The sequence below is a fragment of the Myotis yumanensis genome, unplaced genomic scaffold (genome assembly GCF_028538775.1).
Source record: "Myotis yumanensis isolate MYYU_CA2020_CCGP unplaced genomic scaffold, mMyoYum1.0.hap1 SCAF_8, whole genome shotgun sequence".
Taxonomy (NCBI): domain Eukaryota; kingdom Metazoa; phylum Chordata; class Mammalia; order Chiroptera; family Vespertilionidae; genus Myotis; species Myotis yumanensis.
Window position 1 is genome coordinate 10,865,682 of NW_027223759.1, and position 25,774 is coordinate 10,891,455.

General features: G+C 33.8%; 1 protein-coding gene across 6 annotated transcripts in view; it reads left to right on the forward strand.

Annotated features, from left to right (window-relative positions):
* Positions 1–10,314, forward strand: part of NBEAL1 (neurobeachin like 1) — a 109,782-nt gene extending 99,468 nt beyond the window's left edge. For 4 of the 6 annotated variants that reach the window (XM_070421886.1, XM_070421890.1, XM_070421888.1 and 1 more), the window contains 8 exons: positions 549–638; positions 1,807–1,916; positions 3,415–3,587; positions 4,582–4,676; positions 6,351–6,467; positions 7,101–7,262; positions 7,894–8,042; positions 9,327–10,003. In XM_070421886.1, the coding sequence (XP_070277987.1) occupies positions 549–638; positions 1,807–1,916; positions 3,415–3,587; positions 4,582–4,676; positions 6,351–6,467; positions 7,101–7,262; positions 7,894–8,042; positions 9,327–9,600 (1,170 nt within the window). In that variant the 3' untranslated portion in view covers positions 9,601–10,003. The other 2 variants (XM_070421889.1, XM_070421891.1) reach the window with 1 other exon arrangement.
* The last annotated feature ends 15,460 nt before the right edge of the window (positions 10,315–25,774 follow it).

The window sequence follows — 25,774 nt, forward strand, 5'->3', positions numbered from 1 at the left end:
AAGTCAGATTTTTAATTGCTAATATCAGGAGTAGTCGGGTAAAACAAGATAGTTAATGATGTAATTGAAAGATTTCCTTCAAATTTAAATGTTTAAATATACATACTAAATTACTTTGAATAATTCAGAACATGGTTATGAAATGAATTTGGATAGGACAGATAATAGTAACTCTTTTGGCAAAAAAGTTAGTAAGAATCGTTCAGAGATGTATATAGAAAAAGCAGTAACTCTCATGCAGTACAGCAGAGGATGGTAAACTTCCTTAAAGGGCCACATAATAGACTCTGGCTATGTTCTTTGAAATTTACATCTCAAAGAACAGCAGAGTAGTGGAATACAAGAAGGTGGTGGGTTTCAGAAGTTACAAGTATGCCATTCAAACATGGTATATAATATCTTTCCTACATTTTAAATTAAATATGTTTTAATAGAGTAAAATACTGTATCACAGGGTTCATTCTTATTTACAGAAACAGTTTTCAATAGTTTGTGCCTAATAAAGATAAACAGAATTAGCCTCTAAACCTCTCTCCTATATTTTTTAGGGAATTAGTGATGGTATTCCACTAATAAAGGCCATTGTCCCCAAAAATCAGTCTCGTTCTTTTATGTCTCAAGGCAGTCCTGAGTTACTGGTAAGTTGATATACCTTTTGCACATTGTCATATATATATATATATCCATTACAACTTACCAAAAAAAATGAGAAAATAAAAAAATTTTAAAGCCTTTTAAAAAAATAAGAGAAAATTTTTATAGAATTTGACCAAGTATAGAAATGTATTTTTCATTTTTTATATAGCTTTTATTTTAAGTAGTTTCTATAATTTTAAAGCTTATCTGGAATAATAAATATGAGAATATTTTGTATAAGAAAAATAGGGTATAATATCTTAGGTATTAAAATTTATCATTCAGCAGTAATTATGAAAATGAGAAGTAATATAGAATTGATTACATTTACTTGCAGCACATGCTAGTGAGTGCTTTAAATGAATTTTGTCAACTAGTCCACCTAAATATCCTGTAGGATGAGCAGTATTATTACTTTTCTTCTACAGATGAGAAATTAAAACTCAGAAGTAACTTGCTCAAAGTCACAGAGCTAGCAAGTAAGGGATCTGGACCCTGGCATGTGGGCCAAATCTAGGTCTGGCTTACTCCAGTTTTGTCACTTAGGAATTATAAAAATGGAGTACAGCAGAGTGAATAGTAGAGATTCCAAAATTAGACCTGTTTTCTAATTATGCATATTATATATTTACTCAGAAAAAAAATGTTTGTAAAAGATACAAAAATAATAATAGTACTTTTTGAGTGGTAGAATTCTTATGATTTTTCAGATTTAATACCTGTATTTTTTTAAAGGTATTTGATTTTCCTTTTTGGTAATCTCCTACTTTTATAATCATAGGGGAGAAAACCTTTTCTTTCTTTTTTTTTAAAACATACTGTTATTGATTTCAGAGAGGGAGAGAGAGATAGAAACATCAATGATGAGAAAGAATCATTGATTGGCTGCCTCCTGCAGGCCCCCCACTGGGGACCGAGCGCACAACCTGGGCATGTGCCCTCGACTGGAATCGAATCCGGGACTCTTCAGTCCACAGGACGACGCTCTGTCCACTAAGCCAAACCAGCTATGGCTTTTCATTTTTAAAAGAAAATATTCACTTTGACTGTGAGATCTTAACAATTCATCGTAAGTTCTATTTCTGATTATATCATGTGAGCATTTGGTTATTCTTTGTTGCTTTCTTTAAACTTTCATTTAATTTTCATCTTCATATGTTCTTTTTCTAGATAACAGTGAGCATGAATTATGTTATTGGAACCCATGGATGGCTGCCTTATGACAGGAACATTTCTAATTACTTTACATTTTTCAAGGATCAAACTGTGACAAATCCAAAGTAAGTAAATGAACATTTAAAGTAAATCAGATATAATACCTTATTGTCTAGAAAAACAACTAGATTGATTGATTGGTTTATTTTTAAAGTAATATTGTATACATCCAGATTTTCTTTCCTCTCTCCTTCCCTCCTCTACCATTTATTTCTTCCTCTCTTCCTTCCCTCCTTTCTATCTTTTCTTCTTCCCTTCCCCTGACTTGACACCAGCTTAAAGAAAAAATAATTTCTATCATACCATTATGGAAGCACAAATTATTGGGAATAGTTTTTAGGCTTAATTGTAATTATTTTTATTGTTCAATTTTATCTCAATATGTTTTGTGTAATAAGACTTTATTATTTACCTTAGTTGTCTTTTAAAATATCCAAAGGACCCGCCAAACCGGTTTGGCTCAGTGGATAGAGCGTCGGCCTGCGGACTGAAAGGTCCCAGGTTTGATTCCGGTCAAGGGCATGTACCTGGGTTGCGGGCACATCCCCAGTGGGAGATGTGCAGGAGGCAGCTGATCGATGTTTCTCTCTCATCGATGTTTCTAACTCTCTATCTCTCTCCCTTCCTCTCTGTAAAAAATCAATAAAATATATTAAAAAAATAAATAAAATAAAATAAAATAAAATATCCAAAGGTTACATTCTAAGTTCAGTTGAATTCTCCCTTACTCTTGAGTTGTGTTCGCTATATGTTTATTAGGGTCAACGTCTTTTCCTTCTTATCCCACGTAGGACTTAGTACTGTTTTGCTTTGTGCAAAGTATACCTTCAGTAAATTAATACTGAATAATAAAGGTTTGAAGCTGAATGAAGGGTCAGAATTGGCCCTCATTATCCATAACACACATGAAATATAATCACTTCTTTGTGTCTTCCTGCAGAATTTAGATTGGCTAAGGGCACAGGTATTTCAGTGGGAAGCAGATAAAACCCATATGCTTTCTTTGGTTGGGATAGAAAATGATCTTCATGGGTATTGTTGGATACACATTTATCTCCCTGTGTTGGTAGATCCTAGTTTCAATTTATTTATGACTTTCCTGATCTTATTCTTTATACAGGGGTGGACAAAAATAGGTTTACTATTGTGAGTATATGAAACACAGGCAGCGTTTATTCTTTTATTATTATTTTTTAGTTATTATATTATTTATGTATTATAACTGTAAACCTACTTTTATCAAACCTGTACTTTGAGGCTACTATTTCTGACATCTTATTAATTGGCTTTAAAAAGCAAGATTTAAATCTTTTTTAACACCTTTACCAATCTCAGTTTCTTTATGCTTAACCCTTGAGGCTTTGTTATATAAAATTTTATTTTATGAAAAGTATAAATAAAGTAAGATTAATGTATTTACTGAAACTCTTAATCATTTATTAATAGACATTTCAAATTGAAGGTTGAACCGACATTTTTTATTTCTTTTTTAGAGATGTTAAAAAAATAGTTAAGTCTAAGTGATCTTTAAAGGAAAAGTCTAATATTTAATTGTGTTTACAGAACTCAGCGTAGTCTGAATGGTCCTTTTGCTCCAGGGCTGGAGATCACGTCTAAGCTATTTATAGTGTCACATGATGCGAAGTTGCTTTTCAGTGCTGGACACTGGGATAATAGCATTCAAGTGATGTCACTGACAAAAGGCAAAATTATTTCACACAATATCAGACATATGGGTAAGCATTAATGTTTTTCTCCCCAAACACAAAAATGTCTCTAATTTTTTCTAACTATAAAAGTAAAAAAATAAAGTAGTACATACTTCTTAGAAAAAAACATTACATTTTACCTTTGAAGCTGAGTGTACTTTTTGATAGAGCAGTGTTATGAATATTATATGCTTTAAGAGTGTCTAATATATTTTGGGTATATTAACCACCATATAAATTAAATACAGCTTTATAGTATCTTAAATATGTTAGGCTAAAGTCTTTTCTTTAAAATTTGTTGATAGAAATAAGAAATTTAAGACAAATTTGGTAAGAAAAAAATCTGTCATAGTTGAACAGTACATCAACTGCCCTTTGTTAATAGTAAAACATGAAAGAGGTAAAATTGTTGAATGTTCTTTAGCCTGGTACTTCTTAGTGTCTTAGTGTTTAATATAAGAATAAAATGAGTTGATTTTTCCCTAATAAACTTAATAGGAAAGGGAATAGAGTCTGCTAATAATTCTGTACCAGTGACTTCTAAGATATCACTGAGCTCAGATTCTTACAATTTAGGAAAGAATGTATTTTATATTGAGAACCTATAGTATAATATGTACTATGTTGGTTAAGGTCACATATTGTATAGGATTACAGTTCCAAATGAGAGTAGAAGGTTAGTAGGGATGAGAGAGCAGAGAAACATTAAAATTTACTGGGGCTTCATTTCAAGCTACCAGACCTGCTGCCATGATTCTGACAGGCATTTCCCTGCCCTATGTCTACACTTCACCCTCAAAGAAGGGTGGCCCCAAAGAAAGCTCTCGAATGTGCTTTTAATACTGCTGCCTTTCTGTGTCACTCTTTCCCAATGCCTTTCCAATGCCAGTTCTATATTTCTCCATTAGAACATTCCTCCATTGATTTAGTAATAATTTGCACATAAACTAAAATTGCCTGTTTCGTTCCAGCAAAACCAAGCAATTTAATTTAACGTTTTTATTTTTATTTTTTCTTGCAGATATTGTGACTTGTTTAGCTACAGATTACTGTGGAATACATTTGATTTCTGGTTCCAGAGATACTACATGTATGATATGGCAAATAACACAACAGGTAGTTACACATTTGAATACTCTGTTTAGGTCAGAGATTCACCCTGGAAATGCTGTTGAAATGTTCTAATAGAATATTGAATTGTTCTCTGGCATTGAAGGATTATTTGAGCTCCTTTGTATTCTTTTACCCTCATTCTGTCCTGTCCTAAATCACCACATTTTCTCCTAGGTTTATTGTCTGATTCTTTACCTGTTATCCCCTATTATTTTCCAAATACTCCCAAAGAGGACATCCAGGTGGCCAATAGACATATGAAAAAAATGCTCAGAGTCACTAATCATAAGAGAGATGATACAAACTAAAACCACAATGAGACATAACCTCAACACCTGCAAAAATGGCTACCTACCATTAATAAATCAACAAACAAGTGCTGGCGAGGATATGGAGAAAAGGGAACCCTAGTGCACTGTTGGGGGAAAACAGTATGGAGTTTCCTTAAAAAATTAAAAATTGAACTTCCTTTTGACCCAGTGATCCCACTTTTGGAATATATCCTAAGAATTTCAAAATACCAATCAGAAAGAATCTATGCACCTCTATGTGCATAGCAGCAGCATTCACAATAGCCAAGATCTGGAAACAGCCTAAGTGTCCATTAATAGATGAGTGGATAAAAAAGCTGTGGTACATTTATACAATGGAATACTACATGGCTGTCAAAAGGAAGGAACTCTTAATCTTTTGCAACAGCATGGATTGGCTTGGAGATTATTCAGCAAAATAAGTCACTCAGAGAAAGACAAATACCATATGATGTCACATGTGGATTCTAATGAACAAAATAAACTGATGAACAAAACAAAGCCAGAGACATGGATACATGGTACAGATTGACAGATGTGAGGGGGTGGGGGTGGGTGGGATGGACTGGATGAAAGAACGTGAAGAGAATAGCCGAAGAACATATATGCATAGCCCATGGACACACACAACGGTGTGGTGAGGACCAGAGGGAGGGGAGGGTGAGGTCTGGGTAGAGGTTACAAAGGGGGAAAAATGGGGGACATCTGTAATAGTGTCAACAATAAAAAAAAATATTGATTCAATAAAATAAAACCTCAGAAATTAAATTACAAAATAGCATTTTAAGATAAAAAGGGAAATTGCAGAAAAATCAAACTGAGATCAAAACCAATGCCATTACAAATATACTAAATCAAAAGCAGAAATAGTAAGGATCAGATTTGATGTGACTAAAAATAATATTAGCATGGAAGATAGAATTAATGTAAAAAACAAAATAATTAAAGCTATTAGATAAAGAGTGATTACTATAGAAATCAGCGAAGTCAACATAAAGATAATTGATGTTCCTGAAATAGGTACTCAAATAAATGAAAAAGAGAAAGTGTTAAGAAATATAATAGAAAACATTTCTTTGAAGTGAAGGGAGAATAAATTTGTAGGAAAGGGAAAACAATATACCTGTTAAAATTAATCCAAAATAATCAACTTTGAAACTATTCAGATCTCAATTTTTGAGTTACCAAATATTGAGAGTAATTTTAGAACCCAAGGAGAAACAAGAATGAGTACTGTGAACAGAATCAGTGGTAAGAACTAGTTGCAATGTTAGTTTGTAATTAGACAATTTAAATACAACATAAATTCTTTTAATAGGCAATAGTCTACAAGGCAATTACCTTTGTTTTTCTGTTTTAATATTAGGGAGGTGTTCCTGTGGGTTTAGCCTCTAAACCCTTTCAGATTCTTTATGGACACACTGATGAAGTATTGAGTGTCGGCATCAGCACTGAACTTGACATGGCAGTGTCAGGATCAAGGGTAAGATTCCACCTTTAAGAAATGCTAATTTTTCTATATATAATATTTGTTTAATTCTTGTCCATGGATATGTTTTTTTAATTGATTTTAGAGAGGAAGGAGAAGAGAGAGAGAGAGAGAGAGGGAGTCGTTGATGTGAGAGAGAAACATTGATCTGTTGCCTCCCATATACACCCCCACAGGAGATTGAACCTATTATCTGGGTATCTGCCCTGACCAGGAATTGAACCTCACCCTTTTGGTATACAGGATGATGTTCCAAACAACTGAGCAACCTGGCCAGGGGTAGAGCAATATTTATATTTAAATTTTTTGTGGGGGAATTGATAAAAGTATAGAACTTTTTTATTATGTGTAGGACTTTGCAAAAGTAGAAAACTGCAAAAAGGACAAACTTAAAGAGATAATTTTATTTTGGGAATTTACTGGTCTTATTATTTAATAATAATTAGGCATTTTATGAAATAAAAGACTTTGAAATTTCAGCATTGGGATTTTTCCTCAAGTACTTAGAGGAATAATCACTTTCTCAGTTCCTTTCCCATATTTCCTTATCCAGTCCACTTTCTTTTTTCTATTTTGGTGTCTTTTTTTTTTCTTTTTCTTTTTCATTTTCTAATATTTTCTGTGTAGGATGGCACTGTGCTTATACATACCATTCAGAAAGGTCAGTACTTGAGGACTTTACGACCACCTTGTGAAAGTTCTCTGCTCCTGACCATTCCCAATTTGGCCATATCTTGGGAAGGACATATTGTCATCTACTCCAGCACTGAAGAAAAGACCACCCTCAAGGTATCTACCAGTTTCATGCAATAGGGCTTGTTTTTTTCCTTCCCACATTGTATATATGAAACGTTTTGAGGAAGTAAAGAAAACATATTTTTAAAAGAATGTGTTTTCCTTTCATCATTCAGTTTGTTCATTCCTTACAATTACCTTACCCTATCACAATCTTGGCCTCATGTTTGTATTTTGTTTTAGGGATTTCTATTGGTCTACATAATATATTACTTCAAAAATAATTCGTTTATGTAATAATTTCTTTTTGCCAAGGCAAGGTATAAATATACAAACCATGAATTTTATATGTTTACTTTCCTTTCAGTGATAAAGCTTTTAAAAAATTAAGAGAATCTGTTTGTTTTGTTTTAAGAATGTAGAGGGGTTTTTTTGTTGTTTTTTACTGGATGAGGTTTTAATTCTTTTGAAGGAGTAAGAGTTCTTATTTAGCATTTATTTACTTGGCAGTCCGATTTGAAATCACTTGAATAATATTGTCTACACACTTTCTCTTTAAATATAGCCATGTATTTATTCCAATGTTTTAAACCTAATAATCGTTCTGTTATATAGTTTTAATTAACAGTATTAAAACTCAGTTTTAAATTGAGATAATTAAATTTTCTTCATCTAATCTTTGCAGGATAAGAATGCATTGCATCTGTTTTCTGTAAATGGAAAGTGTCTAGGGTCTCAAGTCCTGAAGGAACAAGTATCAGATATATGCATAATTGGAGAACACATTGTCATGGGTAGTTTACAAGGGTTCCTGTCCATAAGAGATCTCCACAGGTAAATAATAAGAATTATTGAAGTGAAAATCACTCTAAGGTTTCTAATATTTTGGTTCATAATTTATTATGAACATGTCTTTTTTTTTAGTAACTATGAAAAAATGGGGAAGCTAATTTATTTGTGGATTAGTAAATTACAGATGTGCATTTTTTAAATGTAAAAATTTTATGCTATGTATATTTTACCACAATTTAAAAAAAATTTTTTAATAGTCAGGAAGTGCCAACCCTGGATTATAGATTTGGAAATTTGTTCAATTACAGTTTGAATTTTTACAAACTAAAATTAGGGTTTTAAAAAATATTTTTTAAATTGTGGTAAAACTAAAGTATTTAAAGGCTAATATGTCTTTATGATTAAGTGTGTGTGTGGATAAATTGGTGGAGAATTTTATTTAATGCAGTGAAGGAGAAGGAAGTTTGGATGGTGGATATGTTTTATGTTTCCTATATGCCCACATATTCTTTTTTCTCTTTATAAAGAAACTTATTGTGGCTTACTTATAGTCCTCAAACTGTTTTGGCCTTTCCAAAAACCCTTTTATCTAAATTATTTCTTGATCCAAGATGTTCTATCTTATTGCCTTCAATCAGAATTACTTCTATAACCAACATCTCTTTCTGTTTTTGTATTTCCCTTCTCATTTTTATCTTCCGTGGTAGAGCATTCCAATAATGTTGTTCCAACATTTTGTTTTACAACCTTAGTTTCAGGGCATTTTTAAGAAAATCCCAAATTAGAAAAATCAATGGGCTATTTTAGCAGGTAGTGTAGAACATATTCATAACATTATAAGGTTCTTTATTCTCTATTATAAAAGTTGTGGGTATTTTTACTAATGGTGTATTATGTTTCATATGAAATTTTAAATATGTATTATTTTATCATATTATATTTATGTTTTACATATTATATCTTTTAAGGTAAAGTAAATAGACCAATTTTATTGACCTTATCCCCCACATATATTTTTTGAGCTTTTACCTTTCTTATTCAACTTTAACTTGTTAATCAGCAAGATAAATGTCATTTAATAAGAGCTCATATATATGGTTAGAAGAAAAACAGATGTTAAAAATAAAAGATCTCTCAAATATTTTAAGTAATGCTATAAATGTGGACCCATGTGTGAGGCACTCAGAATTTCTGAACCTAAATCCCACATCTGTAAAATTAAAATACAGAACTAGATTATCATTAAGTTAACTTCCAGGAATAAAATTCTAAAGCTCTATTTATATTTCCATGTAATTATGTGTGTGTGTTTTATTTCTCTTCTAGTTTAAATCCGACCGTCACCCCATTATCCATGAGAATGCCTATCCATTGTGTTTCTGTAACCAAAGAATACAGCCATATTCTGGTAGGATTAGAAGATGGCAAATTGATTATAGTGGGTGTTGGCAAGCCAGCTGAGGTAAAACCTAGTCAAAAATTTCATTTGCCGTATGTGGGGGATTTCTTTGGTTCTTCTTCATTCCAACTGAATCAAAAAATATCTGTTATAGCCCTAGCTGGTTTGGCTCAGTGCATAGAACATCAGCCTACGGACTGAAGTGTCCCAGGTTCAATTTCGGTCAAGGACATGTGCCTAGTTGTGGGCTTGATTCTTAGTTGGGGGCATGCAGGAGGCAGCTGATCAATGATTCTCTGTCATTATTGATGTTCCCCTCTCTCTCCATCTCCCTTCCTCTCTGAAATATGTATACACACACACACACACACACACACGCACACATATACTAGTATATATGTGGATAAACAAATTTTAAAAATGTGATTTTTCAAAGGGCAATAAAAAAGGGGTTAAAATTAGTATTCACGAGTGTTGCTTATGTTATGATGATTGAAAGCACACATTTGGCAGTTTTCATCTGTCACTCTATATGAGTAAGAAAGTTATTTTATTCTCTATCTTTCCTTCCTTAATAATAGTTATTCTTCATTTCTCTGGATTATTTTAAACAGATGCGTTCAGGTCAGCTTTCTCGAAAATTGTGGGGATCTAGCAAGCGACTCAGCCAGATCTCATCTGGAGAAACTGAATATAATACTCAAGATTCCAACTGATTGTTATTTCCATCCTCTCTCATGGGTAACTGGAACTCGATTTACTGCTTTGTCACTTTAACTACATCTACCAACTATTGGAAATGTTTCAGGGTTTTATCCCTGAAAATCACTTAGGGATTACCAAAATTTGGTATGGTATGTGTATAAAGATGTCTGTTGTATTATTATTCACGTTAAAAATTTCTGGTTAACATTATTCTTTTTCATTCTTGGCCTGCACTATGATAGATTTTAGAAAATTTACTTTATTATATTTAGTGGTCCATTCTAATGACCATTAGTCCATTTGGAAAAACAAACTTCTAAAATGTTAAGAAGTTATATTTAATATGCTTATTCTAAACAGCAATATTTAAGGTATATCTAATAAAAGTAAAAATAAGACGGTTGAGAGACATGGCTTTTAATATATTCTTTAATCATTTTCCTATTTACTGACCACCATATTTTTTAAAAAGTCAATTTACTTGGATCTCCTGATTGGAAGTAATATTTTAAAGGTATTTGTTGCATACTTGTATTTTCAAAACTCAGTATAAATTTCAGATTTTCCTGATAAGTTGAAAATAAGTCTATTGAAACTGGTACATTGGTTCATTCCACTACTACTAAGCCCATTACTAGTAAGATTTTATTGAAATGTATTATTATTCTTAAATAAAGGTTGAGTAGGAATAAGAGAAACTAGAGATACAAAATGCTGATCATGATTTTGACAGTTGGGTCCTTACTGTAGAAACATTTGCAGCACAATTTATATCTTCAAAGTTCAGAATTTCTTGACTTTTTCTTTACTAAGAGAATACTCCGTTTTCCCCTGATAATTAGAAGAGTTAGCAATAATACCCAAATATATTACGTTTCTCAGTAGGTCTTCCACATGATAAGATGAATGAATGAAAAAGACATGTATAACTTAAACTAGTCATTTAGATAATAGTAATTTTTCAAGATATACATTTCTGTTTCATGTTGTGTGTAACTTTTAGAATTACAATTATTTTTATTATGCATAGCTAAATGTTACATTATGCTTTATTTAAGATTTTATAGTAAAAGGTTGATAGATTTATTTTGGAATTCAAAAAGAATGTTAAACCTAGTGTTTTTATAAGGTCATCTCTTGAGTTAGATCAGAGAGCTTTTACAACTCTGAGTGTCCTTAATTTGAGATTCTATGGGTTTGGGGGCACTTATGAATGAGATTGTGCGAAAATTTTTTTGTGTTAATTGTATTTTTTCAGGAATGAATGGTTGCATGGCTTTCTTAAAGGGGTCTGTGGTCAGGAGAAAAAACAAATATTTTCTACACTAATAGTTTCTTAAAATAAGAATATTCTTTTTCATTTCACAAATCATAGATTTCCTTATATCCAATTGTCATCTCAGTTGAATCTTTAAAAAGTTTTCCCTTAGCAATTCTTCTCTCCTGGTGCCCACAGTATCTACTACCCTTTTCTTTATAACTCTATGAGTGCGTAAAAATGTGTAAGAAGCAAAGGATTCTGTGTAGGGAAGCTTTTTAAGTAGACTTGATCTGAGTCTCGACTAATAAAAGGTTGTGTACTCGAATAATTTCTTCCTATTTTAATTCCTGTTTTATGCAGTAAAAAACAGTTCTGTTTTAGGTAAATAACACTGAAATAAATTGGTGCAGCAACTGTAAAATAGAACACATGTGAATGTAAAGGTTTCCTTTCCGAGGAATTTTGTTGAAAATGTCTCAAAATAAGTCAATAGAGAAGTACGATTTTTTTGATATTTATTCTATTAATTTTATTCTATTTTAATTTTTATCTTACATTTTTTATGCGGTTTCAAGTTAACATGATTGCTTTTTGGTATTTTAAATGTTGATCTGTAAAAAAAACTTTCTAAATTAACACTTAAAATTGTTCTTCTACTTATTTATCCAAATATTATGGTATAAGGATGTCTTCTTTACTTTTAAGGTCACTTAAAAGTGGTTTTGAAAATTATTTTAGATGCTTATAAGTTACAAAAAGTTTAATTTAGATTACCAAGGGAAAATTCCTAAATTTATGGTTTTTTACTTTGCTGCTTTTTAGATGGAGGAACTGAACAAGGAGTACTCATTTTATAGCAATAGTAGGCAGCTTTGTTCACAGTAAAATAGATATCCTGTCTACACTGACAAATGTGCAGAACAGTGGAATTATACTTTATATTACTCTGTTCAAAAAGTAAAAACCCAAAATGTAGAATTTTGAAGTAAATCTTTGAGAATACTAGCAACAGTCTGGAGCAGGGGTCCTCAAACTTTTTAAACAGGGGGCCAGTTCACTGTCCCTCAGACTGTTGGAGGGCTGGACTATAGTTTAAAAAAAAAACTATGAACAAATTCCTATGCACACTGCACATATCTTATTTTGAAGTAAAAAAACAAAACGGGAACAAATACAATATTTGTATTTGCATGTGGCCCGCGGGCTGTAGTTTGAGGACCCCTGGTCTGGAGGAACAGAACTTAAAGTGTATCTATTAAAATAAGCAAATATAGTAGGACCATTGGTTGAATAATATATTTCTCCTTTAAATAGTTTAGTCCAGTGAATAAAAATCACTAGATAACCCTAGCTGGTTTGGTTCAGTGGATAGAGCATTGGCCTGCGGACTGAAGGGTCCCAGGTTCGATTCTGGTCAAGGGCACATGCCCAGGTTTGGGGCTCAATCCCCAGTAGGGGGCTTGCAGGAGGTGGCCAATCAATGATTCTCATCATTGATGTTTATCTCTCCCTCTCTCTTCCTCTCTGAAATCAATAAAAATATATTTAAAAAATAAAAATAAAAATCACTAGATAATCACTGGAAAGACGTACTTTGGGAGATTCTGGTGTATTTAGATGCTATCCATATAAATTATTTCTATATTGTATAGTGGGAGATATTAACAGTATCATTAGAATGGACTAACAGGTGGACATTTCAGTTAATGAATATATCTCAACTTGGCTGTTTTAAGTCTATAGAACTTTTCATTTGCTTTTGTTTCTTGACACTTGACAATGGTAATGATGGAAATAAAATTCTCAGCATCTATTGATGAGAGATTTATAGTAAGATGATGATTTTACTTTTAGAAAGTGAGGTTAGGTATAAAACATAATAGCTGTGCTCACTTAGAGAATAAAAAGGCTTTAGAAGCCTTTTTCCAATTCTCCTCAATTAGTATTGTCATTTTCTTAAAATTAGAGGACAGAAGATAAAATAATACGCCTCTTTTCGACTAGCCCCAGTTAGTATTTTGTCATTTGCTTAGTTAAAATTAGAGGAGAGAAGATAAAATAGACCGTTACATGAAAATTAGGAAAGTATATGAAAATGAAGCTTGGCCAGTTGGTTTAAAATATTTTAAGTGTGGACCATGGCTGGTTGTTCAGTTCGTTAGAGTGTTGTCCTGATATGCCAAGGTTGTGGGTTTGATGCCTGATCAGGGCACATACAAGAATCAACCAATGAATGCATAAATAAATGGAACACCAAATCTCTCTCTCTTTCTGTCTCTCTCTCTCTCTCTCTCTCTCTCTCTCTCTCTCTCGTCTCTAACAAATAATTAAAAATATTATAATCATGTGAAGCTCATATTAGCTATGAATAATTTCTATGTATTAATTTTCTTGAGGTCACAGTGCTTTTTTGTAGGATACATGCTTTTCTAGGAGATAAAATGCCCATTGTTCACTTGTCATTAGGAAGGAACATTAGTAAAGCTTTTTCCCCCCCTATGTAAAGCATATAAATATTCTTAAAGAGCTGTTATTAAAAATCAGTTTTATGCTTCTGCAGGAATAAGTGTGTCCTCATACTTAATTAGAATTTAGAATTGAAAGTTGAATCTTAACCTAAGATTTTTTTTTAGATACTGCTTGAGTAAGATAGGCAAAGAAATTTTAACTTGAATACCAGATTTTTATTTATTTGCCCTTAAGTATATTTTATATTGTTACTACTGAAGAAATCACTAATGAAAATCTTTTAATTGAATTTAAAGAGGTAAACTCCTTTTATATATTTATATTTAAAAATGAGTAGCATTGTCTATATCACCTTTCCAAGGAAAGATGCAAGTTTATGGGATATATTATATAAAAATTAAATACTATCTTATGTAATAGTATGGGTGGGGTGAAGGTTGGTCTCTTCAAATGCATCATTAAACTTGTCTTCCATAAATAAGTTCTTAAACCTGTCTTTAGGATACAATTTTTGAGTGACATAAGAAATGAAATACATTCTTTTTTTTTTCTAAATCTAATCTGTTTTCCTTTATCGGCCAGTCACATAGCTTGTCCTAATTACTGTTTCTCTCATCAACTGAAACTGTTCATTCCAAGTAAGTGACCAGTCTTAAGCATTTTTATCACCCTCTCAACAAAAACCAATTCTCATTATTCTTTTGCCTAATTCATTTAGCATATATATTCAACATTTGATTTGTTTTAAACTTGACCACATGTATAACATTGTTTTGGAGAGTTTTCCTGCATCAGAGTCCTGGTGGTACTTTTTCTGATGACATTAGGCAGTGGCAGTTTATTGTTACCAGTCATCATTTCAATATGATTAAAATGTTGGCCACAACCTTCTTCTTTAATTTGAATCTAGCATTTTCTAAGCCAGTGTGTCTTTTCTCTTTTTTTTGTTAATCCTCACCAAGGATATTTTTTCCATTGATTTTCAGAAAGAGTGGAAGGGAGTGGGAAGAGAGGGAGGGAGAGAGAGAGAGAGAGAGAGAGAGAGAGAGAGAGAGAGAGAGAGATATGAGAGGCACATCAATTGGTTGCTTCCTGCAAGGGAATCAAACTTGCAACCCAGGTAATCATACCTGGGAACCGGACCTGGGACCCTCTGGTGCACGTGCCAATGCTCTAACCACTGAGAAACACTGGTTAGGGCTCTTTTTCTTTAGTTCTCACCCAAGGATATACTTTTATTGATTTTTAGAGGGAAAAACATTGATCGGTTGCCTCCTGTGTGTGCCTTAGCTGGGGATCAAACTCACAACCTAGATATGTGCCCTGACTGGAAATAGAACCAGCAACCTTTTGGTGTATAGGATGACACTCTAATCAACTGAGCTTTTTTTTTTTTTTTTTAATATGTTTGTATTGATTTTTAGAGAGGTAGTAAGAGGGATAGAGAAAAAAAACATCGATTGGCTGTCTTCTGCACACCCCCTACTAGGGATCTAGCCACAACCTGGCCATGTGTCCTGATCCGGAATCCAGCCTATGAACTCTTGGTTGATGGGTCGACGCTCAACCACTGAGCCACCCTGGCCTGATTAGGCCACTGTTTCTTAATTGAGATTGCAAATCAGACTTAATGAGGTTTTATAAATGTACAGAAATCTTGGCACTACTCTGGACTTTCTGAATGACTTTACTTGATCTTGATATAAAATAATGTCTCAGGATTATATTAAATTTTAAAATACTTTATAAAAATTCATTCATTTTTATAAATCAAATCTAATATTCACAGGGTTATTTGAGAATAGTTTTAATCATTATCCTTAAATGAGACATTTTATCTAGAATTTGCTTGGAATGGGTTCTTTGTATTGCATGCTATAGAAACAGCTAAATTTCCTTTTTAGTTGCATTATTATTATAAGCCCTCTTAAGACCTTTCATATTTGAAACTTGTAACTAATAGTTGCCCTCAAAAGTATTCCTAGTGGCTATCAGTGAATACTTGCATATTGGAATTAGGTAACATTTAAAAGTTTTAATAAAAAGCGTGACAAAATAGAATTAGACCTCTATAACCTTGAAGCTCTAGTAATCAATAGAATTTTCCTAATTAAAAGGCATTGATAAAGTCCATCCACATCTGATGACTTTGGCAAGTATAGCTTCTATATGGAAATAATTTTTAATTTTTCATATGTAAAGTCCTAGTATTACAGAAAATAAAGCATTAACATTTAAGATATTTTTACCTGTAGCGGAAATGATTCAATTTTCTACATTAATAATATAAGGCCATGCTTGATTATGGGATTTAAGTTATTTTCTTCAATTTAAGAACCTTGTGTAAAAGTGGCTACGTTATCAAATATTTTTCTGGTACGTAATAGTAACTCTTCAAGACATACCTTGGATTATCTCACATTTGTCATATGTGGGTGATTTCTAAATACATTGCAGGATTTTGAACTATGAAACTAACGGTTTTATTGAAAAAAGATATAACTGTATTTACTTTTGTCTTAATGTCTATAATCTTATGAACTGAAAATACAAAGGAATAGAACAAGTAGAAAGTCACTATTTCAACTTGTTTTCCGTGGTATAGTTTTAACATGTTTCCTTGAAAACTTATTTTGCAAATATTATCATAATGATAATAACCAAAAATTTGTCACTGAAAGAAAGAATTACCCATTCATTTTTCACATTTGACTGTTAGTGAAATTGTGTGTGTGTGTGTGTGTGTGTGTGTATTTTCACTTAAAATATAGCTGTCGCATTATTTTAATTTATAACTATTTTTGAGTATAGAAAGTGATAAACTATTTTTAATATTTTTCAATGTCATGTTGTAATTTGGGAATAGAAGAGGTTAGGATTTAGATGAAATTGGAAAATAAAATTATATTTTGATTAAAATCTAACTTTTAAAAAAAAAGTCTTAATCAAATTGGACCTTTTAAAATTTTATTTTGGTAATAACATATTTCAGTTTAATTTGTATTGAAATTAGAGGTTCTCTGGTAGCCAGTATATTAATTATTGTTAAAATGCTATTTTTGATGTTCCTTCTCTTGGAAATATTTTGCAATATTCTATTAGCAATGTGTTTGGAGACTTAGTGGGCTCACCTACAAATTCAACAGATAGTTTTGCATTTTGAAGGGAAAAATCTATCTGAGATAGACATTATTTTGCTCTTCAGAATGTTAAAATCATATTAATGACACTTTAGAAACTGGTTCTGGTAAGGAAATACCAGTTTTGAGACTTAACTGCAAAGAATTCCAACCTCTTAGTTTCTTATTTAGGGATTACAGAGAATTAACTATTTCTTCCTTTGGGATTTTGATTGCTTTTCTTGGATAACTTTTAAATTATTTAATTATAATAGTTTCTATACCTTTCCCAAAATTATGGCATATAATAGATCTTACTGTTTAAAATCTTTTCTATTTTAGACTTTTTGTTCTTATTCTGTTTTATTACTGCTTTCTGTGATTCATAAATACCATAACCAAAATTTTTTTGTGGCGACTGTTTGTTTTATAGTTAGCTTTACATAAGAAAAATTGTTGGTAAATTATAGGGTTGGTCTGTTCTCTTTAGATCTCCTAACAGGTATGGCTTTTCTTCCCCCAACTGTTTGCTTTTAAAGACTTGGAGGAAAATTGTTGTAGAAGTGCATGCATTAAGACAGAAAATTATCAAACAAATTATTTGTCTTTTATGTCAGTTTTTTGGGACCCAGATTAAATGGAAGCATTTCAGTGTTTTCATAGATGGTGACAGTGACTTGAATATGTGTGTGTATATACATCATATACACAGTCATTTCAGAGGAGGATAACTGAAAATCTGAAATTACATTTAAAAAAACTTGCAATTTGTGCTGCTATTTAAATATTTAATTCAAAAAGTTATATAGTTAGCATAAAAGTTCCTTCTCATTTTTTCTACTGGAATGGACCGTGGAAAAGAATATTAAGCCTTATTTATATCTGATTATTGACTGTGCAAACTGTGACTCAATGAATATTTGTATGCCAAAAAAAGGTTTTAAAGTTGAGAAAGTTTTAAATGTAATAAAGATGTATAAATAATTTCGATTAATAGTCTCATTATAATGAAGTTACTGTTAATTTGGTGCAAACATTCTTCCCTTCCTCATCCTTTTAAATTTAAATATATAAGATGTATGTTTTGTTTTGTTACATCAAGTGCTGTTTTAAAATTTTTTAGTGTGTATATGAGCTAATGTTTTATTTGTTTCTGTATAGCATGATTGAAGATAATAATTGAAAATTTTGCACTTTTTTTAGTCCTTTGGAAATTTGTATTCTAAAAGTTTTTAAGAATGTACATTTATTTTGTATATAGTTAGCTTTGTACATGAAAATGGATTGAATCAAATTAAAAGATGATGTTACTTTCTTTGATTGATTTGTAATTCTCAATTCATAAAGTCTGATCTTAACCTTGGTTAAGTTATTTGAGTAGGCAAGGAATTGAATACAGCCCTGACCGGTTTGGCTCAGTGGATGGAGTGTCAGCCTGCGAACTGAGGGGTCCCAAGTTCGATTCTGGTCAATGGCATTTACCTTGGTTGTGAGCACATCCCCAGTAGGGAGTGTACAGGAGGCAGCTGATTGATGTTTCTCTCTGATCGATGTTTCTAGCTCTCTATCCTTCTCCCTTCCTCTCTGTAAAAAAATAAATAAAATATATTTTTTTAAAAAGGAATTGAATACAATATTTGTTAAGCAGCAAATTGATCACTGCTTCTTTCTCTTGTGAGCAGAATTTCTTCTGTAGCCCTGTGTGCATTAGAAAAATGTTATGTTAAATGACCAGTTTTTGTCATATGTAACAACAGATATAAAGTCTTTTTTAAAAAAATATGTTTTTATTGATTTTTTTTTAGAGAGAGGGAGGGAGAAGGGGGGGGATAGAAACATCAAGGAGAAACATCAAACAGCTGCCTCCTTCATGCCCCCTGCTAGGGACTGAGCCAGCAACCCTGGCTTGTGCCTTGACCAGGAGTCAACCGATGACCTCTTAGTGCAGTGGTCCGCAAACCGTGGCTTGTGAGCCACATGCGGCTCTTTGGCCCCTTGACTGTGGCTCTTCCACAAAATACCACGTGCGGGTGCGCACGTACAATGCGATTGAAACTTTGTGGCCCATGCGCAGAAGCCGGTTTTCAGCGTGGGCAAGTATCTTGAAGAAGTGGCATTAGGAGAAGTGGGGGGTGTCGGTCGGGCGACGGGAGACGCGGCGCAGGCAGGCCAAGGGACACAGAGTGGGAGAGGTACATTGTTTTAAGGTACATTCCCTGAGGTTGATCCCTTCCAACTCTCCCATCCACACTCTTCTATCTGAAACAAGTATACAAGACGAGTGTGGATGGGAGAGTTGGAAGGGGTTGATCTCAGCGAACGTACCTCAATCAGATTGAGGACGTTTTTAACAAAGGCCAGCTTAGGAGTACCCTAATTAAGTTAATAACAATGTACCTACCTATATAGTTTAAGTTTAAAATATTTGGCTCTCAAAAGAAATTGCAATCGCTGTACTGTTGATATTTGGCTCTGTTGACTAATGAGTTTGCCAACCACTGTCTTAGTGCATGGGTCGATGATCAACCACTGAACACACCAGCTGGGCGGTATAAAGCTTTAAAAGCCACCTTTTGTTTTAAAGCCACCTCAGAAACATGGTTACATTCCCCACCTCCCCACCCCCACCCCAGAAAATGTTCATAAGCCAGAAAATCTCCACTTGTAGTTAAACAACACTACATTAGGTTGGTATTTTATTTTCTTTCATAATTAAAATATTTTATTCATCAACTTTTGGTAGTCTAAGTGTTGACCTAATCTTTCTGTTTTTGATAAGGTTAATAGAACCTAATCCATAATAAGACAGAACCCAAGCTCTGTTTCAGGTTCTTGCTAGTACTTTTGTCTCTAGATCCAGAGTGACAGGACAATAGAAATGAGCATTAACCGTTTTCTAGCCTAGCACCATGTATGCACTGTTCTATACTTTATTTGAAGACACTTTGCTAGAATTGGAAACTTCCTGCATTAATTCATCTGGTAAAATTGGTCAGTCACTGGACAATTCAAGCAGGTCAGTTAAAGGCTTAATTATGGCCACCTTGCTTTTGTGATGTGAAATACGTCCATAACACCATCCCAAGCATCAAATAAATGTGTTTGTTTTTCACAGTAATACTGGGGCTTATATATTTCTCACCATATATCATTCAGTTAATGATTAAATGATTTTTAAAAACTATTATGAATTTTTTTACTTATTTTTAACTTTTTTCACTACTGAACTTTTAATAATTTTGAGTTTCTTCAATTCTTATAAAACCCTTTACCTACATAGTGTTTAGTGCATTTTCAAACGTTGCATCCATTCAAAGGTGATTCTATTGTAATTTTGCAAAGATTGGAAGAGTTAAGGGAAGGGTAAGAAAAATTATGAATTTTCATTATCCATGCTCTAGTGATACAAAATTCTTTTTTTAAAAAATCTTTATTGTTGAAAGTATTACAGATACCATCCTTTTCCCTCTCCTGTTGACCCCCTCCACCACACGCCTGCCCCCTCCTTATGCCTTTCCAGCACTTTTGTTTGTCCATGGGCTATGCATATAAATTGTTGGGTCAATCTCTTCCCACCCTCCCCTCCTTCCCTCTGCAATATGTCAGTCTGTTGCATGTTTCAATGTTTCTGGATCTGTTTTGTTCATCAGTTTATTTTCTAATAAAATTCTTTTTGAAAGTTGGTGCCTTCTTATATTATTCAACTTTAACTTATAGCCCAAATCTTTTTTTTTTTTTCCAAATCTTTTTTTTAATATATTTTTTAATTGATTTCAGAGAGGAAGGGAGAGGAGGCGAGAGATAGAAACATCAACCATGAGAGAGAATCATTGATTGGCTGCCTGCCTTCCGCATGCCCCACACTGGGATTGAACCCGCAACCCGGGCATGTGCCCCGACCAGGATTTGAACCGTGACCTCCTGGTTCACAGGTCGACACTCAACCACTGAGCCACGCCAGCTGGGTGATAGCCCAAATCTTTTAACATATCATGATTTTCAGAAGAAAAATAGTATGCCAAATCACTCACATGAATCTGTGATTAGAAAACGTGAATATGGATTTAATTCAACTTAGAACAATACTTGCAGAATTTTATTTAAGTTTTTTGGGTTTTTTTGGTCAGAATACTTTCAGGAAATATCACAGAGGCATCTTACAGATGGGAAAACACTTGAGAATGTGTTTACGTGAACACAGTGTCAAAGAGGTTGAAAAAAAAACACTAAAAACAATGCAGTAAATTTTACATCTGAAAGGAAATATGCAGATCATCTAGAACTTTTATTTGGGGTATAACAGTTTGAGGAACAGTATTGAGCAAGATTTTGAGATATTGTCATATATCTCTAATAGAATATGATAGAGTGGAAAGGGCATGCACCTGGAACAAAAGATCTGGCTTCAAGTTACCTTTCTGCTATCAACTAGCTCAATGACTTTGAATGCCTTTATCTGGTTCCAGTGACTTCATCTGTAAAATAGCAATGTTTATGATGGCTTAGGGATCAAATGAAATAATGTTAAAGGATCAGAGGTGAGAAATACAGCGTTGTAATAAATTTTATTTTCACTTTAATGAAAGAACTATTGGCATATTGTTAGTTTGCTTATGTGTGTTTAAATATTGGGCAACAGGTATGGAGTTCCATCGTAAAAGTGCACTGAAAAATTAATAAATTATAAATTATTAAACAAGGGACTATACATTACATGTTAAGCAACACAGATTTTAAATAAAGGGACAAATCTTATTCAAGAAACTCAGTACTGCCCTAGCTGGTTTGGCTCAGTGGATAGAGCATTAGCCTGTGGACTGAAGGGTCCCGGTTCGATTTCGATCAAGGGCACGTGCCGGGGTTGCGGGCTCGATCCCCAGTGGGGGGTGTGCAGGAGGCTGCCGATCAATGGTTCACTCTCCTCATTGATGTTTCTATCTCTCTCTCCCTCTCCCTCTCTGAAATCAATAAAAATATATTTTTTAAAAAAACAACTCAGTGGTTAGATTATCTCTTACAAAAGTGAAACCTGTACTTCCCTGGCAATGGGGTAATCTTTTAATAAGAGAGGCAATTGAAGTGAATAGCTTATATCCTAAATCTAATTACCTCTTTTATAAAGTATTTAATTGGTAGGTGGTATTGATTATAACATTAGATACCTTGCCTTGTCTCCCTTTAAGGTACATCATTGCATTTAAATATGACCATGTTGGCCCTGGCCAGTTTGGTTCAGTGGATAGAGCATCGGCTTGCAGACCAAAGGGTCCCAGGTTCAATTCCGGGCAATGGCTCCTCAGTTGCAGGCTCCTCCCCAGCTCGGGCCCTGGTCGGGGCTCATGCAGGAGGCAACCAATGGATGTGTTTCTCTCACATCGATATTCCTCTCCGTCTTTCCCCCTCTCTTCCATTCTCTCTAAAAAGCAATGAAAAAATATCCTCGAATGAGGATTAAAAAACAACAAAGTGACCAAGTTGTTCCTGTTGCTGGTGTACATTACCACAGATTTAGTGACTAACAACCCATAAATTTCCTCTTACAATTCTGGAGGTCAGAAATTTTTTGAAATCAGTTTCACTGGGCTAATGTCAAATGTTAGCAGGGATGATTTCTTCTGGATGTTCTGTAAGGAAAATCTATTTCCTTATCTTTTCAGCTTCTAGTGGTGTTCCTTGGCTTATGGCCATCATCCTCAGAGCATAACACTTTAACCTTTGCTTAAACCTACAAGGACAAAAAAAAACCCTACAAGGATAAAGGAAATAGGAGATAAACAATACAAATTTGGAAGATGGAAAATTAATGGATGAATGGTAAAGCAAATCCAAAATGGATGAATCTGGATTTATAGGGTGCCTAAGGTAATGACAGTTAACTATATTTGAATTTATCTTCATGTCCTGCAAAACACCTCCACACATACACATATACAAGAATAAGTACAACCTCACAGCAATCCCATTTCTTTAAGATATCTACAAGACAGATAACACTACAAATTGAGAAAGAGTAGGTGAATGGAGAACCTTAGATTGAACTAATAGTAAAAGGACTCCCAGAAAGAAAAAGCCCATCCTACATGCAAAAATACTGAAAAAGAGTTTGGGTGGATCAGAGTACTGTATACAGAAAAATGGACTTAGTGTGCGGCATTCGATGTGACAATCTCAGCAGGCATTGCTGCTAGAGAAGAGTATGAAAATGCAGTCACTTTGGAGACTGGATGGTGAAGGAGGAAAAAAGACTTGGGGAAATCTAGAATTTAATATTCTACAGCCATTAGAAAAAAATATTGAAAGGCATATAATCCTACCCTCACCCTCACCTCTGCAAAACAACATACAAAAAAACTACAGTCCATTATCTATCATGAGCAAAGATAAAAATACTTGAGAGAATATCAGATCAATTCTTGCAATATGTAGAAAGGATAATGCATGATGATCAAGTGTAGTTCATCTGTTAAGATTTTAATTTAAGATGGGGTTAACATTTAAAAATCAATGCATGGCCTGGCCAGCATGGCTCAGCATTTGAGCATTTACCCAGGAACCAAGAAGTCACTAGTTTGATTTCCAGTCAGGGCACATGCCCAGCTAGCAGGCTTTATTCCCAGTGTGGGGTGTGCAGGAGGCAGCCAAGCAATGATTCTCTCTCATCATTGATGTTTCTACCTGGTATCTCTCTATCCCTCTCCCATATTTTAAAAAATCAATGCATGTAATTCATATTATCAGAAAGAAAACCCATATAGTCATCTTAATATATGCAGGCAAATCAATTGACAAAAAGTTATCTGTTCAAGATAAAAACAATTCTTGCTCTAGCCGGTTTGACTCAGTGCAAAGAGTCGGCCTGTGGACCAAAGGGTCCTGGATTCGATTCCTGTTAAGGGCTTGTGCAGGAGGCAACCAATCGATGTGTTTCTCTCACATTGATGTTTCTCTCTATCTTTCCCTCTCTCTTCTACTCTCCCTAAAAATAAATGGGTAAATATCCTTGGGTGAGGATTAACAACAACAAAAAGATAAAAAATTCTTAGCAAACTAAAAATAGAAGGAAACTTCCTTAATGTAATACAGGGTACTTATGAAAAACCTATAGCTAACAATATTTAATGGCGCAAGACTGAACTATTTCTTCCTAAGATCAGGAACATGGCAAGAAGACCTATTCTCACTACTATTCACATTATACTGTAGGTCCTAACTAGTGCAATAAGGCAAAATATTAAAATATACATATTGGAAAAGAAATAAAACTGTCCTTTTTGGCAATTAACATGATGCAGATGTAGAAAAGCCTAAGATACACACAGACACACACTGTTGGAACTAATATATGAGCCTAGCTAGTCACAGGACTCATGGTCAGTTTACAAAAAGAGGATAGAGTTCTACAGATTAGTAATGAAAACTTGAGATTCAAAACAATACAATTTAATTGAAAAGTATGAAATACTTAGGAGTAAATGTAATAAAATATTTGTAGGACTACAAAATATTGAGAAATTTTGAAGAAAAACTAAATGACATTTGAAGAAACTGAAAAGCTGATTCTAAATTTTATATGGAAATGCAAAGGATCCAGATTAGCCAAAACAATTTGAAAAAGAAAAACAGTTGGAAGGCTTACATTCATTGATTTCAAGACTTACTATAGCCGAAGCCGGTTTGGCTCAGTGGATGGAGCGTCGGCCTGCGGACTGAAGGGTCCCAGGTTTGATTCCGGTCGGGGGCATGTGCCTGGGTTGCGGGCACATCCCCAGTAGGAGATGTGCGGGAGGCAGCTGATCGATGTTTCTCTCTCATCGATGTTTCTAGCTCTCTATCTCTCTCCCTTCCTCTCTGTAAAAAATCAATAAAATATAAAAAAAAATTATAAAAAAAAGACTTACTATAGAGCTATAGTAATCCAGACATAAGGAGAGACATCTAATTTGATGGGGAAAAAATAGAAGCCCTCTAGCCTTATTTATACATACATAATGAACTGATTGTCTACAAATGTGCCAAAATAATTCAATGGGGCAAGAACAGTGTTTTCCACAAATGGTGCTAGAACTTGTTATCCATATGGGAAAAAATGATCTCACCTTTACCTTACAAATTTGAAGTGAATTATAGACTATAACTATAAACTTCTAAAAGAAATTGTAAGACTGCAGTTCACAATCTTAGGTCACAGCCAAAGAATCTGAGTCTAGGAAAGTTGAATCTTTTATGATGGGATGCAACCAAACCTGCTTGACCTTTGCCCTGGAGGAGGCCTTCTATTCCAGAGTGAGACTCTCTCTACCTTCCAAGGTTTGCTGTACAAAATCCTTGAAAAGGTATGTCCAGAACTCAGTTTCCCCAATACTGCCGATTATCAGCGAGGTCTTGTTAATACCACCAAGCCTTAAGGATCGCAGGGTAGAGGCAAGCATGAGGAAGTAGCCCAGATCCCTATAGCATCACCTAGTGCTTTTTCCTCAGCTAACAAATTGGCTTTTGGGGGTGATCCTATGTGATCAGATGGAGGAGGAGAAAAAAACCCAAGTTTGATCTACAAATGAGATGGCTCAGTATGTGGGTAAAGCTACATTTGGGTAGCAGCTGAATTGAAGCCTTATTTATGGGCAGTCTTGAAACATGGTGGCAAGGGAAGACCATTTCAGTGGGCAGATCTTCAGTGGTGCAACATGTCATTCACCTAGGAAGAAAAGAGAGGAGGAGATACTATATATGGAATTATGGGCAGTGATGAAAGGTCTGGCCAACTGGTCAGAGGCATGAACTGAAAAAATACGATTAGGGACAAAAAGGTCTGGAACAGAGG